Below are 20,180 nucleotides of genomic sequence, written 5' to 3' on the forward strand. Positions count from 1 at the left end.
AGTCCCTACCCATAATCCCATAATCTTCATGAACAGATAGGGGTTTCATTCAATTAACGTGCGTAAAATTATGCATGAGAATGGGTGCTACAGCCATAATGCCTTCATTCTATCATGCCACCATTATTTGGAGAAGACCGACCGACCTTGAAACATTCAGGAACAAGAAATGAATAATGCCATAATGAGGCACGTGAAATCACCAGCATCATGGTGAAACATACCATGTTAAAATAAAAGTCCCACTGGATATGGGGATATTGCTGCTAGAAATCTGGCATCAAGAGCACAAAAACAATCAAGTAATAAGTAAATTAGGAAGAAAAATAGGAGTTGTCTATACTTGCCTTCAATAAATATTGGAAATCACACCAATGAGTGTGTGCCTAACAACTTTCAACAAATATAGGCCAGTTAGATATAACTCATCATAACACCCCAACATGGCTCTTTCCTTTTTGCTATCCTTTTCTAAAATACACACACTTCAAAAAAAATCTAGCATTTTTCCATTTCACTTACTAGAGAGGCACGTTCAACTCACATCCATAACGTGAGCCAAGTGATCGCACCGCTCGCCAGTTAACATCAGCACAAGGCATGAACCCTTTTCAGGTTAATGTCTCATCTAAATTTGATGGACAGGCTGTCAGTGCAAATTGTACTGGTAATTGGACAGCTCGCCCATTATGGGGGAGGAGAGATTTTGGGCGTACATGACGTCAGTTCCTGGTGGCCTGCACCTCTTAAAGTCCAGTGCTCATTCTGGAGCTGAGCTGAAGCTAGTTTCTCTGTACTAAAAGGCAAAAAATGCCCTCTGGGAGAGCGTCCAGATTCTGAGACAATGCCCCAGGGGCTTTAGTGAAGGAGGAGGAGGAATGTTTTATTTCCAGCAGATGTGAAAAGGGTGCCATGCCACACTGCCAGGGATGCATAGTCACAGGTGGCTGAGCATGTTAATGCCCACAGTTTAGCCTCTCAGACCTGGAAGCAGTGCAGTAAGCAATTCAATGGACTGACCTGGTCTTCTAAGGTAAGAGTCTCTTTCACAGTCTTATTCATTGTCAGCACACACTTTACTGTAACAGCATCAATTAAAATCTTGACCACCCCCGCTTTACTTTCCTCTCATCCAATCATTGCAATATCTTTTAGTAACCCTCCTCCTGCTGCCACTTCCAAACTCTGCCACTGCCACTGCTCTCACTATTAACGCCTTCTGTTGCACACATCTGATGCTTCTTCATAGTACCAGACAAACTATTTTAACCTCACATATAGATGTTCAGAACCATTCAGCCCATCACTCATTAACACATACCCTTTCCTCTTGCAGGACAAACTAGCACACAATGTCAGGGAGAGGACCCACACAGGAAAGACTCCACTGTTGCGTTTGCAAAGATAATCCAGGGGCTGTATGTAGAACTCAACTCATGTCGCTTTTAATGGCTGATGCAACCACACTCTTACAGGCAAAAGCAATCGAATACCTATATCCAATGTCAGACATAATATAACGATAACAGCACTATCAAACTTCATGTGCTCAGGCCAAGGCAATCGAGTACCTATCCCCAATGTCAGACATAACATTTCCTCCCCCCTCACAGAATTTCAAACATGAAATGTAGTGACAAAGTCCTGTAGATGGCCAGGGCGAGAACGTGTACGAACAGGCCGAGGTGGGGACTGGTGAAGAGCAGGCCGAGGTGGGGACTGGTGAAGAGCAGGCCGAGGTGGGGATTGGTGAAGAGCAGGCCGAGGTGGGGACTGGGGAGGATTTGGCTGAGGCACAATATCTGCTTGAGGGTTGGCTGGCTGAGCCACATGTGCATCCCGCCACTCTGGGGGTAAGGCTTGGGGATTAGATCCTTGTAGTCCTGCATCTGGGGGTGCTGGCACCTTCCGAAGGCAGCTGGCATGCCACCGAGAGCCGTCAGTGAGGCAGAAAGTGGCTGGTCCAAGTTGGCGGCTGATTTGGAGAGGGGAGGACCAGAATGAGGCCATCTTATTGTTGCGGTGAGGCCTGCGGACTCTGACCCAATCGGAGATTGAGATGTTGGGCGCCTTGGCCCTCTTCGACTAGTCGAAGCGGAGTTTCATCTTCTCCTGCTGTCTAGCGACTGTGGCTTCAGCCCGTGGAGCAGGGCTCTGAGCTAGCGAGGGGCGGAGCCTGCCAAGGGGCAGCATGAGCTCACGGCCTAGCATGAGGGATGTGGGTGAGACCCCTGTAGTGGAATGCTGGGAGGCTCTGTAGTGCAGCAGTGTGTGGAGAAGGGCCTTGTCAAACGCACACCCCTGGGATAGGTGTGCTCTGAGGCCATTTTTCAGTGTCTGGTTAAAACGCTCCACCCCCCCATTTGATTCGGGGTGCTAGCGTATGTGACGGATGCTCTTGCTCTCAAGGTAAGAGGTGTTAGATCCGTGTATCTTGATGTTGTGTGTTCTTCAATAACTAGATGAGAGACTGCAGGGAACAATCAACAGGTGTTTACTGGATGAGGGTTACTCTAAAACTAACTGTACAGATCCCTACTCAGGGTTTATATACAGGTGTGGTCACTGCCGGTACTACAGTATACAGGAGCTGTAAAAAGTAATTCTCCCCTTAAAGGTACATACACTACAATTCCTCCCCTTTTAGATTAACAGTACCATAACATTCATTTAACAATTAACACTTTTAACATGCAACATTAACTGAAAATAGTCCATTTATAAATTCAGTCTTTGGGGCGGCTTCCTGATCCTTTCTGGATAGCGCCTTTCCTGAGTGTCTTGCTCTTGGTGCGGAGGCGATTCTGGCCCCCTGTCGTCGGTTGGTTCATCAGCTTCCGATGCTACTGTTTCTGGGGTAGATGCTACCTGTATGTCGGGTTCATCACCAGGTACGCGAGACATGGGGTTGACTCGTTCCTGTGACTCTAGGATCTGGTCAACATGGCATCTCACAATGTTCTCCCCAACATCCACTGTGTACATTAGTGGCCCCTGCCGTGTGCATATCGTTCCTGGTTGCCATTTCTCTGTTCGGTAGTCGCGGGCCAAGACTGGTTGCCCTACATTGAAGCTCCTTGTCGGCTTCTCATTGATGTGCTGGAATTGCTTATTCTCAACATCTCTTTGTACATTTGGTCTGAGCAAATCCAGACGAGATCTCAACCTTCGGTTAAAGAACATCATGGCCGGGGTCTGGTTGGTGACTGCATGTGTCGCATTTCTGTAGGCTAACAGGAAATTGTCCACCTTATGCTGCAGTGGAATGTCGTCATCGCACATGGCCCTTACTGCTTTTTTAAAGGTTTGTACGAACCTCTCAGCGAATCCATTGGTGGCTGGATGATACGGGGCGGATGTGTAATGCCTTACCCCATTCCTTTTCATGAATCTTCGAAACCCTCCGGACACAAACTGTGGTCCGTTATCAGAGCAAATCTGCTCTGGCAAGCCGTTCCTGGCAAATATGGTCCGTAGGACTGCAATAGATTTCTCCGTGGTGGTGGACAACATTTTGATCACCTCAGGCCATTTCGAGTGCGCATCCACGGCTATTAAAAACATTGAGTCCATGAATGGACCAGCAAAATCAATATGCACCCGTTGCCATGGAGATGAGGGCCACTCCCATGGGTGTAGAGGGGCATGTGGTAGTGCATTTTGGACCTTCTGGCATCCTGAGCAGCTCTTTGTCAGGTCCTCGATTTGCTGATCGATCCCCGGCCACCACACATAAGCCCAAGCAAGGCTTTTCATTTTCACCCCTCCCAGATGGCCTTCGTGAAGCTCATTGAGCACTCTCTCCCTTAACTTGGGTGGAATTACCACTCGGGATCCACACATCAAGGTCCCCTGGCATACTGACAGCTGTTCTCTTCTGGATGAGAATGCTGGCAACAGTGAGTCGCCATGTGTTGGCCATCCCTTCACCGTCAAGTCATATACCCGAGACAGTGTCGGGTCATTTCGGGTCTCCTTCTCTATATCAGCGTTAGTTACTGGCAAGCGTTCAATTATAGTCGAATAAAATATTTCGACAGGGTCCACTGCTGGTGCTTCCTCCGCAGTAGGCAGTGGCAGGCGTGATAGCCCATCAGCGTTTCCATGCTATTTCGTGCCCTTATACTCGATTTCATATTGGTTTGCCCCTAGAAAAAGGGACCATCTTTGTAGCCGTTGCGCAGTCATCACCGGAACGCCCTTCTTTGGATTAAAGATGGAGACAAGTGGTTGGTGGTCAGTCAGCAAGGTGAACTTCTGCCCGTGCAGATAGTGGTTGAACTTTTTCACTCCCCACACGAGGCTGAGGGACTCCCTGTCAATCTGGGCGTAGTTACGCTCGGCTGAGGTTAGTGACTGAGACGCAAAGGCTACTGGCCTCTCCGAGCCGTCCGGGAATTTCTGCGACAGCACCACTCCAATGCCATAGGGTGATGCATCACACGCCAACCGAATTGGTAGTGCTGGGTTGAAATGAGCCAACACCTCTTTTGATGTGGTCAATTCTTTGCACTTCTGGAAAGCTCGTTTACATTCGTCATTCCACTTCCATGGTACCCCCGTTTGCAGTAGGGTGTTCAGTGGGTGTAGTACTGTAGACAAATTCAGCAAGAACTTATGGTAGTAGTTCACCAGCCCGAGGAACGACCTCAGTTGTGACACATTTTCCGGTGCTGGAGCCTTGACTACTGCCTCAATCTTTTCAGGGGACTTATGTAACCCCTCTTCATCAATAACGTGGCCACAATACGAGATCTGCTTCTGGAAAAACTCGCATTTGTGGCGATTAGCTCGGAGCCCATATTCCTTCAATCTAGTGAGCACCTGCTCCAGGTTGGCAAGGTGATCACTGGCATTTTCGCCCGTGACCAGGATGTCGTCCAAATAACACTGGGTCCCTGGAATCCCTTGCAGGACTTGATCCATTGCCCTTTGCCAAATAGCCGGAGCTGATGCTACCCCGAACACCAGCCGGTTGTATTGGTAGAGACCTTTATGAGTGTTGATCGTGAGGTACTGTTTCGAGGCTTCTTCTACCTCCATTTGCAGGTACGCCTGGGCCAGATCAATCTTAATGAAGCGTTTCCCTCCAGATAGCGAGGTGAAAATATCTTCAATCCGCGGAAGCGGATATTGCACCGTGTGAAGGACTGGGTTCACTGTCACCTTAAAGTCCCCACAGATGCGAACCTTCTTTGGTTCCCCAGGCGTATTACTCAACGACCTCTTCATTACAGGAACGATGGGTGTAGCCCACTCGCTCCAGTCCACTTTGGACAGTACTCCTGAACATTCCAAACCTTCCAGGTCTGCTTCGACGGCTGGGCGGATCGCATAAGGCACCAGTCTGGCCTTAAAAAACTTTGGGCTTGCATTTTCCTCTATTTTGATCGTCGCTGTTATGCCTTTTAGTGTTCCGAGTCCCTCCTGGAACACTTCTTGTGTGTCAGTTAGCATTTTTGACAGTCGTCCAGGTGTGACGTCGTCGTCCTTTTTGGCATCTACAGTCAGTGCTTGTATGGAATGCCAATCTAGCTGCATCTTCCGGATCCATTCACGTCCTAGTAGTGGTGGTCCTCCATCTGGCAATACATATAGGTCCATTTTTGGTGTTTCCTTGCCGTTATATATAACGTTCACCCTTATTTTTCCTTTGGGGTAGACTTTTTGCCCCGTGTACGTCTTCAAGACAATCTCTGTATCTCTCAAGGGTATATGTGAGAATAGCCGCTTGTAGTCCCTTCGGTTTATGACTGTTAGGGCTGATCCTGTGTCCAATTCCATTTTCACTTGGACTCCGGCTATCTTGAGCGTGACCCAGATAGTTTGGTGATCCTCCGTTTTGATCACCTTATGTAGTTTCAGACAACCCAGCTCCTTGCTTCCGGAGTCTGTATCACTTTTCTGTTTGTCTGAACTATTCTCCGTCACCTTATGTACCTTCTTGTACTTCTCCTGTGGAGATTTCTTGCTGCTGGTTTTCTTTCCCGACCTGCAGACTCTTGCTGTGTCCTACTTTTCCACACTGTCTGCACACTTTGTCCTTGAACCAGCAATCATTATGGTCGTGCGTTGTTCTGCCGCAGCGATAGCACTTCACTGTTCCGTATGACATTTCATTTGTGCCATATTCTTGCGGTCTCCGTTGTATCTCTGCAGCACCCCGTGCGGCTGCTTCGTGTGATACTGCCATGCTGAAAGCCTTGTCCAGCGTAAGATCCTTTTCTGATAGAAGCCGTTTCTGGGTTCCTTCACGTTGAAGCCCACACACAAACTTATCCCTTAAAGTATCTGCTAGTCCTGTTCCAAACTGGCAGTGTTTCGATAGCTTGCGCAGTTCCGTTAAATACTCAGCATTACTTTCATCTTTATGCTGGTTCCTGTTGTGAAGCTTAAATCTTTCTGCTATCAGCAGTGGTGTGGGGTTTAAGTGGTCCTGTAGGATTGACACTATGGGCTAAAAATTCAGTTGGGCGCCGTTTGGGGCGCCAAGCTCGCCTGGGCGCCGGAATTACCGTTGCGAGCGGAGCCACTTGCGCCATCCGGATATTCAGTTTCTGCGCCCCAAATGGAAGCGGGCCGCTATTCGAGGTTTCCAGCGCCCCGCTTGGGGCGCTCACCCTGAATATCGGCGCGCTTAGGGCCGCAGTGCCACACGCTGCGGCACGGCACGCTGCGGTACTGCAGGCTTTCCTCCCACTGTTAAGGGGGAGGTGCCTGCAAAAGCGCGAGCCCCGCTCGCGAGTGCCGGCAAATGAGCCCGGCACCAAGGAGAAGTGCCGGGCTCTCGGGAAACAGCCGGCAATGCCGCGGGGGGGGGGTTTAGGAGGCCGGGGACGGAGGTGCTGGCAGGCGGCCGCCGAAAAAGCGGCCGCCCGCACCTCCACCTTAACTAGCGCCACTACCGCCACAGGTAGGCCCTGTGAACCGGTCGCTGTTTGCGACCGGCGTTAAAGAGGCGGGCGCGACCAAATATGGTCATCGGGGCGGGAGCGGGGCGCTGCGCACACCGCTGACGTCATCGGTGGCGGCGCAGCGCTACAGGCTAACGCCGCCATTAGCGCCCCGCTAAATATCGCGGTAGGTGTGGCCAGTGGCGCTAAAGCCACTGAGTGCCCTCTTTGGGCACAAACTGGTGGCGCAGCCCACTGAATTTCTAGGCCTATGTTTTCAAAATCCTTTTCCACTGGCTTCTCTGGGATTACTAGGTTTCGCAGTAAGCCATACATTTTTGCACCCATTGAATTCAACAATACCAGCGCTTTCCTCTCATCTGGCACTTCATTCGCCTTGCAGTACACTTCTATGCGTTCGACATATGTCGTCCAATCTTCGACTTCATTGTTGAACGCTGTGACACTGCCACTCTTCGGCATCCCTGGGTGTGGTTAGACTGGCTCAAAATGGCATTTTCCCGCGCTCTCCCTTCTTCTCCACTGCGGCTCAAAATGGCGTTTTCCCGCGTTCTCCCTTCTTCTCCGCTGTGGCTCAAAATGGCGTTTTCCCGCGCTCTCCCTTCTTCTCTGCTGTGGCTCAAAATGGCATCTCCCGCGCTCTCCCTTCTTCTCCGCTGCGGCTCAAAATGGCGTCTCCCGCGCTTTCCTTTCTTCCCCACTGACACTGCTCGGCCCTTGAACACCGGCTGCGCTCTGCGCGTTTTCCTTTCTTCCCCGCTGACGCTGCTCGGCCCTTGAACACCGGCTGCGCTCTGTGCATTTTCCCGCGCGCCTCTCTCTCTCGTTGACGCTGCTCGGCCCTTGAACACTCGCTACGCTCTGCTCTCTCTCGTTGACGCCGCTCGGTCCTGAACACCGGCTGCGCCCTGTGCACTCTACCCTCTCTCTTCTCCCATCGACGCCGCTCGGTCCTGAACACCAGCTGCGCCCTGTGTGCTCTACCCTCTCTCTTCTCCCATCGACGCTGCTCGGCCTTTTTCTGTGCCATCAGTCGGCTCTAGCCGCTGCTCTCCAGGAAGGGTCTGCGCCGTACCTGTTGCCAGCCCGTTTCGCTGGACCACCGTGACTGGGGAACCAAGCCCAGCTCTCAACAGCCTCCCCTGCGATGCTCAAGTCTCCGCTGAATGGTCGACGCCCGTGCTTCTAGACTCGGCCTTCTTCTTTCACTTTTTTCCAGGAGCGAATCCCTGGGAGGTGATGCAGAGTTGCAGGTAGGTTTGAATCTTCTCGTCGCCAATGTTAGATCCGTGTATCTTGATGTTGTGTGTTCTTCAATAACTAGACGAGAGACTGCAGGGAACAATCAACAGGTGCTTACTGGATGAGGGTTACTCTAAAACTAACTGTACAGATCCCTACTCAGGGTTTATATACAGGTGTGGTCACTGCCGGTACTACAGTATACAGGAGCTGTAAAAAGTAGTTCTCCCCTTAAAGGTACATACACTACAAGAGGAGAGTTCCAAAGAGACCATTTGGGGGCCATTGTCTGTGGTGATGGCCTTTGGGTGCCCCCAGCGGGAGAAGAGGGACTCAAGGATATTGATGATGACCCGAGAGGTGACGGAGCCCACGGCAGTGACCTCTGGCCATTTTGAGTGCAGGTCATAGGTAACCACTAGGAACCATTGATGGTGGGGGACACCATGGATCTCCCCGCAGACGTCCAGCTGCAGGTGCTCCCAGGGCTGAGAGGGCCAGGCAAGGGGTTGCAGGGGTGGAGGAGCTTGGTGGCCAGTCTTGCCACTTACAAGGCAGGCTGCACAGTCCTTGACCAGGGCCTCGATTTCCCTGTCGATACCCGGCCACCACACTAGGTCTCGGCATCGTTGTTTGAACTTCACTATGCCCAAGTGGCCCTCGTGCGCCATGGATAAAACACGCGCACGAAGGGCACTTGGGACCACAGTGCAGAGCCCACGTGCAACACAGGAGTCATTCCAGCAGGAGAGCTCCTCTTTAACTCTGGAGTAGGCAGACAGTTCCTCAGGCACCTTGCGAGGCCAGCCATCTCTGATGAAGGTGCACAGCTGGGAGAGGGCCGGATCCTGTTCAGAGGCCTCTTTAAGCTCCTGGAGAGAGACTGTGGTTTGGAGAGGCGTGTGCAGCATCTGGACGATATCCTGTTCCACATGTTCAAACCCGACGAGTGGGGCTGGGGCAGAGACAGTGCGGGAGAGCAAATCTGCAACAACATTGTCACGTCCTGGTATGAACTGGAGACTGAAATTGTATTGGCGGAGGCGGTCAGACCAGCGGCGTAGACGCAATGGTCTGTGGCCCGTGCCGGATGTCGACAGCAGGGCAGTGAGAGCCTGGTGATCAGTTTGCAGGGTGAAGGCACAGCCATACGTGTACAGGTGCCACCGCTCACATGCCCAGACGCACGCCAGCACCTCACGCTCGCCTACTGAGTACTTCTGTTCAGTGGGGCTAAGGGCTCGGGAGGCAAAGGCGATTGGTTTCTCCACTCCATTCTGTATCTGCGATAACACTGCCCCCACAGCTGCAGCGGACGCGTCGCAGGTGACGAGGGTGGGGCTGGCAATGTCAAAGTGAGCCAACACTGGAGGCGACGTGAGCTGCGATTTGAGGAGGTGAACAGCTTCCGTATAGGCTTGTGACCACACCCAGGGCTCATCCTTTCGCAGGAGCTGGCGCAGTGGGGCTGTGGTGGCTGAGTACTGGGGGCAAAAGCTTCAGGTAGTACCCAGTCATGCCAAGGAAGGAGGCAACCTGTGCTGCAGAGCTGGGTTCTGGGATGCTGTGAATGGCATCCACGTTTGACTGGAGTGGGGATATACCGTCAGCCGACAACCGAAACCCCACAAATTCGATCTCTGAAACAGCAAAGACACACTTTTTGCCATTCAGTGTGAGCTTGTGTTTTGCTAGAGCCATGAAAACTCTGTGAAGGCGTTCGTCGTGAGTGGAGGTCGAGGGCCCATGCACGACGATGTCATCCAGGTAGATGGCCACCCCAGGAATGCCCACGAGCACAGAGGACATCACCTTTTGGAAGCAGCTGGGTGCAGAGCTAAGTCCAAATGGCATCCTGGTGTACCGAAAGACGCCAGCATGTGTCACAAAAGCAGTGAGGTCCCTGCTGCTGCGGTGGAGGGGAACCTGTAGATAGCCCTGTCGAAGGTCCAGTTTCAAGAACAGGATGGAACCATAGAACTGCGCTGTGAGTTCCTCTGACGTGGGCAGTGGATATTTGTCAGGGATTACGGCCTTATTCACTGCTCGAAAATCGACACAGACGCGTAGACCACCTGACTTTTTCTTTGCAACCACCAGGTTGGAGACCCATGGGGAGGCATCAACTGGTTCGATGATGCCAGCTTCCAGTAGCTGCTTTAGTTCAGCTGTGACCCCGTCACGGAGAGCAAGCGGGGTGCGGCGCAGTGGCTGAATGACAGGGGTAATGGTGGAGTCAACCATGGGCTGGTGGGTGAAGGCAGTCAGGCAGCCCAGACCCTTGAAGAGTGCTGGCCATGTTTGGCACCACGGTGAGGCGACGTGCAGAATCGCAGACCCGCCGGTGTCCAAGAGAGAAAAACCCAGGGCAGTGAAAAGATCCAGTCCCATCAGGTTAGCTCCTTGGCGTGCCACATGAAAACAAAAATCAGGCAAAACTTTTGTTCCATAGCGTACAGTGAGGTTGACTGAGCCCACTAGTCCAATTTTCGAATTACCATACCCGCAAAGGGCAGTGGAGGGCGCAGAGAGTGGCAGGGAGCTGAAAAAATGTTTGAATGTGTCCACATTCAGCAGTGAGACGCTGGCACCGGTATCCAACAACAGAGGGATGCACACATCATTCAGGTTAATTGTGCATGACTTGAAAGCCACTACTGGCCCAGAGCTCACGTTGTAAATTATAGGCCAACTGCTTGAGGACTGAGAGTGTTCATTTGTAGCAATAGGGGCAGAGCGGCAGACATTGGCAAAGTGATTTTGTTTTCCACAATTGCGACAGGCTTGGCCACACACGGGGCAATTCTGCGCTCTGGTAGCATGTGAACGAGATCCGCAGTTTCCACACTGTTGCCACGGTAGCGCGCGTTGCTGCCGTCGCGCGAGCATTACAGTGTCAGAGCTGTCGGGGCCGAGGGCGCTGTCACTGGGTGTGTGTGCTAGTTTCGCTGCACATTCATCTGCAGACTCCACTTGAAAGGCAATGTTAACTGCCTGTGACAACGACAGATCGTCGGACTCGAGTAACAGTCTTTCACGCACTCTCACGTTGTTGGTGTGCTCTATTAGTTGATCACGCACCATCTCGTCTTGTAGTGCACCGAACTTGCACGAGCTAGCTAACCCCCTCAAATTAGCCACGTATTGATGCACAGACTCGCCGGGGAGTTGGTGATGCTGTCTAAAAATGAATCGCCGCAGGAGGGCACTTTGTGGGGCAGAGAAGTGTGTGCTTAACAGAGCCACAGCCACATCATATGTTTGAATTGAGTCTGCTGTGCATAATGTCCCAAGAACATGCTGGCCCTCCGCTCCCAAGCAATGGGATAACAGTGCCTTTTTCCGTGCTGTACTCACATTTTCTAGTCCGAGAGCGATGAGGTAGGTTTCAAAGGACTGTAACCAGTGAACCCATGGGATCGGGGGCTCACCGGGTAGTGCAAGGGAGGGAGGAGGTGGTGGAGGAGAGATTTCAGCCATACTCGTCGCCAATTGTTGCGTTTGCAAAGATAATCCAGAGGCCGTATGTAGAACTCAACTCATGTCGCTTTTAATGGCTGATGCAACCACACTCTTACAGGCAAAAGCAATCGAATACCTATATCCAATGTCAGACATAATATAACGATAACAGCACTATCAAACTTCATGTGCTCAGGCCAAGGCAATCGAGTACCTATCCCCAATGTCAGACATAACATCCACCCTTTCGTGTGCTGTCATCAATTAAAGAGGCTGCTATGGATATCGTAGGCAGAGACTGCCTGACCCATTGCAGAGAGTGAGGCAGGAGGAAGAATGCAACAGGGTGCTTGGTTCCATAACCATTAATTTCTCTTATCACTTAACTATCCCCTTCACTCAGTCTACATCACAAGTTGGCACTTCATTGAACAAACACTCTTTTGCAACGATATATCATTACCTCTAGCTACTAACCAGTTTTGCAAATTTATAGGTCCTGTAGTCCCACGCCATTTGCAGTAGAGGAGGCAGGTACTGCCACTGAAGGTGCGCTGTCACTCTCTCATACACTTGCAAGCATCTTTAGGTAGTGTCTTAAAGGGTCAGCACTGGGTGATGCACAAGCACAAGTGTGGAGAAGCAAGGGCAGGAGAGGACAGCTCAAAACACAGTTCATCAGAGGTCAAGCTCGCATCCTAGCCCTCTGATCAACTTTCAAATGACAAGTACCAGCTGCGCACCAGGAATTACCAGATGCTGTGGGCTTCTTGTCGGGGGTGGGGGGGGGGGCGGGTGGGCTACGCAACATGTTGGGGAGTGTGGAGGAGTCTATTTCGAATTTGTTTGTGGTACTCATGCATGGCATGAAGTTACTGCAGTCTACCATGGAGCACATGGAGACTGCAGTTGGGCCCACAAATTAGGAGTTCTGGTAGCTGTGGTAACATCTCTCAGTGATGCATATGCTGAGGCTATGCAGACTGGGCTCCACTATTTTCTGTAGCTTATTAAGCTTGAAGGAAAGCATGGATAGAGGCTTAAAAGACAAAAAAGCATTCGTACAGATCAGTGGAAGTGCTGCGGTGCCTCCCCATGCAAATGGCAGTGCCACCATGGGAGAGGTACATACTGTCCTCAGGATAACAGCTGCCTGCTCCCCCTCCAGCTCCTTGTCCAGTGCCAGTCCTGGTGCCGCAAAGCTAGCTGGGCCAGACTTATTGGAGGCCCAACAGCCTTCTACATCCCAAAGTGAAGCCACTGGGCGAGCATCTCGTAGGAACACTAGTGTAGGCAGAAGAGCACTTAGGACAGGCACTAGGGTGTTACAACTTGGCAGGTGTAAAGATAACTGTAAAATACGTCCTATTTCAAAATTCTTGTTAAGTTTGTGGCTTAGAAATGCAATGGCTCTGTTGTCATTTTCTGGGCGCTAAACGGCTGCATAAGCCTCCAATATGGTGGGCAGGAAGTGCACGATCAGAATGAGCCAGAAGTGCGCCACCCGCCCAAAAAAGATGCGTCCACGGCCCAAGCTTGTGACAGGCGTTAAACCCTTTGCATATGTAAATAAGGGGTTTAACACCTGTTTGAGGCTCCCTCTGCAATATGGTGTAGTCCTGAGGCAGCAAACAGCATTCAGGAAGACCAGGTCTACGTGCTGACTGTAGGCAGTCCTTAAAAGAACTGCTGCAAGCCATCACCGAAAAGGTAAGTTTGTTAAAAATGCTTACCTGAATGTGGAGTCAGGAGGAGCAGGGGTGCTCCTCTCGACCTCACATTAAAACCATGGGCCGTTGATGGCCACTGCTCGTGCCCGCCCCCCGCCCCCGGTCGTGACCTCGAACCCCACCCCACCCTCCATGGCTCCCGCCCCCACATCTCGACAGCTGTATCTCAGAGAATGTTTTTTTCCTGAATATGATTGGGCATTTTCGTCACTGCCATGTGATTAGCTAGAATTTGTTAGTACAATGTGACTGGAAAGAAAATTGAAATTGGGGGGTAAAGGTTTTGCATAATGTGACCAGTGAGTAAAGAAAGTATAAAATTACCAAGATAATGGATTAGAAAAAGAAAACAATAAAAAATATCTAACTAATGAGAACAAAGAAAATTGACAGACAGACTTGACTATCGTAACAGAGACATCAAGCACAGACAAAAGGTGCACGAAAAAAATCAGATCTTTATAATCATTGTCATTAAACAGACCTTTCGACCCTTGCAATCCTGGATCACCCGGTTCTCCATAGAATCCTTCAAGGCCTTGTTCTCCGTCCTGTCCATTGATTCCTGGCTTACCCTTAATAACAGATTTGGAGAGTTTAATCAGAGTTAGAACTCTCATATCCAGATTAAGCATAACAAAAATTAAAAATAACAAAATTGGTTAACGCTTGACACATTAGTTTATGGAGAGAACAATGCAACAGGCTAAAAAAAATTTCAGCTTATTTAAAATCTCGGGGAGAAATTCAGTTGGTTAGCGACTCCCATTAGCGCCTGGCGGGGACGCTAACAGGGCGCTAATGACATAGCGCCGGGGCAAGGCGAATCCAGCGCCGCACGCCAAATCCAATCGCCCCTTAGTGCCGCCGCTAACAGTTAACGCCTGGGGCTTTAGCGCCAGGCAGATCATGACGTCAGTGAGCGTGCAATGCTCACTGAGCGCCCGATCTGCCAAATTGATTATCGCCCCCCCCCGCCTTAGTGCCCCACCCCAACAACAACAGGAAGAGGAGGCATGAAGCAGGTGGATGGCAGCTCCAGGGGCAATATTTAAAGGGATGAGTCACTGTAATGATCAATAACATGTCATTCTGGAGTGGTACACTAGATGGAGCCGTAGAGCTGTGTAGAGCTGTATATTTAGTTGTATGTGTTTAAGACTACACTACCCACGATGCACTAGGCTACCCAGAAGGCAGTAGTCAAGATGGAAGCCTGCACACAGAAGCACACATGCGGAATCTCTACAGATTCCTAGAGAACGTGTACTGAATAAATGTCTAGCCAGTCAAAGACAAAGTGCATCATCTCCTGTTTTCTGTTGTGGCTGAAGGACTTGATTCACTACTGGGTGACAAAGCTTGTGAGGACTTAGAACTGGTCAAGAGAGTCTACCATATAAACTGTGCCATAAGCAGACCAGATGACTTAGTGGATTCTGTAGTGAGTAATTTCCAGGATGTGTTCAAAGGATTTGGAGTTCTACCATTCACTTACAAGATCCAGCTAAAGGAGGATGCTCAGCCAGTGGTACATGCTCCAGGAAGAGTTCCAGCACCCCTGCATGACCGGCTCAAGAAAGAACTGGACAGAATGACCACACTAGGAGTCATCAGGAAAGCCAACAGACTGGGTTAACTCCATGGTATGTGTAAAGAAAAAGAACAATGATCTAAGAATATGCATGGATCCAAAGGACTTAAATGCAAACATAAAACGTGAACACTACCAGATTCCCAAGCGAGAAGAAATCACCAGTGAAATGTCAGGTGCCAGATACTTTACAAAGCTCAATGCCTCACAAGGATTTTGGCAACTAAAACTGGATGAAGACAGCACCAAATACTGTACCTTCAACACACCATTTGGCAGGTATTGTTTTCTCAGAATGCCTTTCGGGATAATATCTGCATCTGAAATCTATCATAGAGCGATGGAACACATAATTGAAGGTCTGGAAGGAGTCCGGGTCTATGTTGATGACATCATCATCTGGGGCTCCACACTGAAAGAACACAATGAGAGACTGACTAAAGTGCTACAGAGCATACGCCAGAATGGACTGAAGCTCAACAAAGCCAAGTGTCAGTTTGGCGTCCAGGAAGTCACTTTCCTAGGAGATAATCTATCTGGTAAAGGAATAGAGCCAGATATGGAAAAAGTAAACGCCATACTCAACATGCCCCGACCCACTGATAAAAAAGGAGTGCTACGCATCATGGGGATGATAAACTTCATTGGAAAGTTCATTCCTAACTTGTCAGCCAAGACAACCTGTCTGCGAGACCTGCTACATAAAACAAATGAGTTTGCATGGACAGAAAGACATGAACAAGAGTGGATGAACCTCAAAACAGTGCTGACAACCACACCTGTACTCACTTTCTTTGACCCGACAAAGAGAATCAAAGTGTCAATGGATGCATCAAAAGATGGCCTAGGCACGGTCCTGCTACAAGCAGAGGGTGAAGATTGGAAGCCTGTTGCCTATGCCTCCAGGTCTATGACTGATACTGAGTGTCAATAAGCCCAGATTGAAAAGGAATGTCTAGGCTTGGTAGTTGGATTAGAAAAGTTCCATGGCTACATATATGGACTTCCCACCTTCACAGTGGAGACAGACCACAGCCCACTGGTTGCCATCATAAAAAAGAACCTGAATGAGATGTCTCCAAGGATTCAACGACTCATGATGAAGCTGCAAAGATATGACTTTGAACTGAGCTACACACCAGGCAAATACATAGTGTTAGCAGATGCACTATCCCAAGCACCCACAATGAGTCAAGTGAGCGCTACTGAAGAAGACATGGATGTTCATGTGAGTATGGTCACTGCTGCGCTGCCCGTGTCAGACACAAAATCAAAGCAAATAGCAGAAGAAACAGTAAAAGATACAGGGCTAGATTTTCAGTATAGACAGTTTTGGGGCGCTAACCTTAGCGCCCGCCCGAAGTTAGCGCCCGCCCCAAAGTAGCGCCCCTTTGCCGGAAATTCAGTGGCTTCGCCCTAAGAGAGTGGTGGAGCGCTAAAAGAGGCGTTCCACTCCTACCTTTAGGCGCTAAGCCGGCGGTCCAGAGGGATAGCGCCCAGGCGGGGCGCAGCGCGGGTGCGGTCATTTTTGCACTGACAGCAGACCCCGTGGTGCCGACCAGCTGTTAAAGGGGGAAGGGACGAATTGGTCTGCTGCCACGCCCTGCACACTGCAGCCTTGCAAAGAGGCCTCAACACTGCTGCTCAGCCCCAGGGAGTCATGGCAACGCCAGAGAAGGCCCGTCAGCGTGCCCTGCGCTTCTCAGAGGGTGATCTGGACATAATGGTCACAGCTCTGGAGGTGAGGCGCAAGATCTTGTTTCCAGAGAGTGGGAGGAATCCAACCCACCATGACTACACCAAAGCCTGGAAGCAGATCGCCCAGAGGGTGACGTTCACCGGCGATGCCCCCAGGACCCACAAACAATGTCGTAAAAAATACAACGATCTGACCAGGATTGTGAAGGTGAGTAGCCTTTCCAGTCTCCTCCTCATTCTTGCATGTACACCTGACATGATGGGCAAAGGGAGCTGAAAGTCCTATTGGCCAGCCCTCAGCCAGCAGCATTGGGACAGTCATGAGCATCACAGAATCACAGAATCACAGAAACCCCACAGTGCAGATAGAGGCCATTTCGGCCCATCGAGCCTGCACCGACACATATCCCACCCGATCCCCGTAACCCCTACACCAACACATATCCCACCCTATCCTGTAACCCCACGTATTTAATCCCCCTAACACTAAGGGTCAATTTATCATAGCCAATCAACCTAACCTGCACATCTTTGGACTGTGGGAGGAAACCGGAGCACCCGGAGGAAACCCACGCAAACACGGGGAGAATGTGCAAACTCCACACAGACAGTCGCCCGAGGCCGGATTCGAACCCGGGTCCCTGGCGCTGTGAGGCAACAGTGCTAACCACTATGCCACCGTGCTGCCCCGGCCATTCGGCACTCTACACTTTGGCCAAGCTATTCCACCATGGGAGGCAGTGCATACTACATCAGGGCTTCACTCTGTCCAAGCTATTCCACCATGGGAGGCAGTGCACTCTACATCAGGGCTTCACTCTGTCCAAGCTATTCCACCATGGGGGGCAGTGCACTCTACATCAGGGCTTCACTCTGTCCAAGCTATTCCACCATGGGAGGCAGTGCACTCTACATCAGGGCTTCACTCTGTCCAAGCTATTCCACCATGGGAGGCAGTGCACTCTACATCAGGGCTTCACTCTGTCCAAGCTATTCCACCATGGGAGGCAGTGCACTCTACATCAGGGCTTCACTCTGTCCAAGCTATTCCACCATGGGAGGCAGTGCACTCTACATCAGGGCTTCACTCTGTCCAAGCTATTCCACCATGGGAGGCAGTGCACACTACATCAGGGCTTCACTGCGCACTTACAGCCCGTCCTTTCTCTTGCAGGCTAAAGTAGCGTTTAATCGCCAGGCCCGTGCCAGGGGTGGCCGCGCCAAGCTGCAGAAGCTCACTCGGCTGGAGGAGCGTGTGTGTGTGCTCATGGGAGCCCGTGTGATTGTCCCCACAGCGTGCGGTGTATCCGACCCTCCACTGCCCGGCAATGGTAAGGACCTCGCCTTTTGGCCCTCTCGCGTCGCACTGGCCCATCCGAGCTACCTCCTTTGCCACTGTCCCACCAATGCGCTGAATGCCACCAGTCCTAACTCCCTCGCTGACGCCGTCTCCTCACTCTGAAGCTACTCTTGTGCATTCCTGCTTTCAGCTGGTGACGACCAGGACCCTGAAGCTGCCAGTGACAGCACCTCCGACCAGGAGGAGGAGGAGGAGCAAGCCGGACCTTCGGGGGAACAGTCACGTCCCGCAGGAGAGGAGGAAATGCTTGACACCTCCTCACTGGACGAGTGCCTGGAGGAACTGTCGCAGGGCAATGCAGCTTCTGGGACCAGTGGCGTCCAGCCACCCAGCAGCCGTGCGCGTGGCCCGCGGCCTTCCCCCCAAAGGGGGGAAGGATCAGAGGGGAGTGCTGCTGCTCGGCACACTCGCGCCACCAACGCGGCAAGGGTCCCCTATTTCGGCCCCCTCCTCCCCAGCGGGAGAGTCGCGACTCCAGTCCGGACACCTTCACTTCGGAGGAGGTGCGGAAGCTGGATAAGATGGCCGAGGACTCGGACCGGCGCCACACGGAGCTCATGAGCGTGGTGGGGCGCATGCCTGAGGCCATCGAGTCGCTGGCGACCAGTGTGCGCGAGTTCGGGGCAGCAACTGCCGCGAGTGGCCGCATGCTGACTGATGCCGTCAAGACCCTGGCGGCTGTGATGCGCGCGCACACCAGGACCACAGGGGCACTCACTGCTGCCACACGCGCTGTCTCAGGCAGGCATCGCCAGGGCAGCCACCACGCTGGACCATCCCAGCAAGCCGCCCCTCGGCTGATTGCTGCGGATCCTGCAGTGCGGGCCCGGCCGAGTGCCACCGCGCCACAGCACCAGCCAGCGCATCCCAGACGCCAGCTGGCTCACATTGCGCCATCCGTCGCCGCCATTCCCCCACTGGGGCGTCAAGGGCAAGCGGCTGCAGCTGATGGTGGCCAGGCTCAGGTGCGCCACTCAGCAGATGGCCCCTCGAGGCCCAAACGCCGTGTAGGCCGCCCCCCAGCGGCATCTGGCGGAAGGGCATCTGAGCCTCAGGCGCCTTCCCCCAGCCTCGCAGCAGCCACTGGGCAGAGCTTGCGAAGGAGCAGCAGGCCGGGCAGGGGAGGCAAAAGGCTGGCCAAGGTCTCGCCCTCGCGGGCCACTCAGTAGAGGGTGTGGGCAGCTTTCCTTTAATATGGCGGTGGCCATCTTTATTTTGCCCATGGTTGTGTTGTTGGAGGGCTTATTTTTTGCGTTAGGCCGACGTTGAGGCCCGGTTTGAAGAAAGGTGGAGTGACTCCTCCCCAGTTTGTGGGAGTGAGTCGTTTGTTGGGCATTTTGTGGGGCCCGTTTATTGTTTTTGGGGATTCATGTGGGAAGGGCTTTTCATTTTTGTGCAATAAAAAATGATCTTTATTCATGCAGTCTCCATGGTTGTTCTTCTTAGTGTTTGTTGGCTTCGCCGGCTGAGGGCTTGCGGAGCGGCTGCATTCATCTTCCCTCATGGCCCCTGGCCATTCCCTGACAGGGGGCTTAGAAGTACCGTGTAATAAGGTGGCGTCGTGCAGCCCTTGGCCCTGGTCGCTCCCTCCTGGGAACGTACTCCTGCTCCTCTTCCTCCTCCTCCTCCTCATGCTCCTCCTGCTCCTCCTCCTGAGGTGCTGGTCCAACGTCAGGTGGTAGTGCCTGAGTCCTGCGGATAGCCAGGTTGTGTAGCATGCAGCAAACCACCACAAATTGGGAGACCCGGTCCGGCGAATACTGGAGAGCTCCTCCGGAGCGATCAAGGCAGCGGAACCGCTGCTTGAGGACCCCAATAGTTAGCTCGATGATGTTGCGGGTGGTTTGATGGCTCTCGTTGTAGGCCTCTTCAGCAGCGGTCCTGGGCGCGCGGAGCGGGGTCATGAGCCAGGTGCACAAAGGATAGCCTTTGTCCCCGATGAGCCATCCTCTTGGGGGAGGCTGTGCCTGGAACATGTCATGCACAGTACTCTGCCGCAGGATAAAGGCATCGTGGCTGCTGCCTGGGAAGCTGGCATTGACTGCCATGATGCGCTGCTTGTGGTCACATACCAGCTGCACATTCAGAGAATGGTAGCCCTTCCTGTTGCGATACTGCTCGCCATGCTCCAGAGGGGCCCGCAAAGCCACATGCGTACAGTCAATGGCGCCCTGCACCAA

At 51.9% G+C, this 20,180-nt stretch overlaps 1 protein-coding gene across 2 annotated transcripts in view; it reads right to left on the reverse strand.

Annotated features, from left to right (window-relative positions):
• LOC147112344 (uncharacterized) overlaps positions 1-20,180 on the reverse strand; it is a 94,977-nt gene that overhangs the window by 18,864 nt on the left and 55,933 nt on the right. For both annotated transcript variants that reach the window (XM_085998267.1, XM_085998266.1), the window contains one exon: positions 13,833-13,923. In XM_085998267.1, the coding sequence (XP_085854393.1) occupies positions 13,833-13,923 (91 nt within the window). The remainder of the gene's footprint in view (positions 1-13,832; positions 13,924-20,180) is intronic.

This window comes from Somniosus microcephalus, chromosome 9, assembly GCF_052327205.1.
Source record: "Somniosus microcephalus isolate GS21.2 chromosome 9, FLI_Smic_1.0, whole genome shotgun sequence".
Classification (NCBI taxonomy): domain Eukaryota; kingdom Metazoa; phylum Chordata; class Chondrichthyes; order Squaliformes; family Somniosidae; genus Somniosus; species Somniosus microcephalus.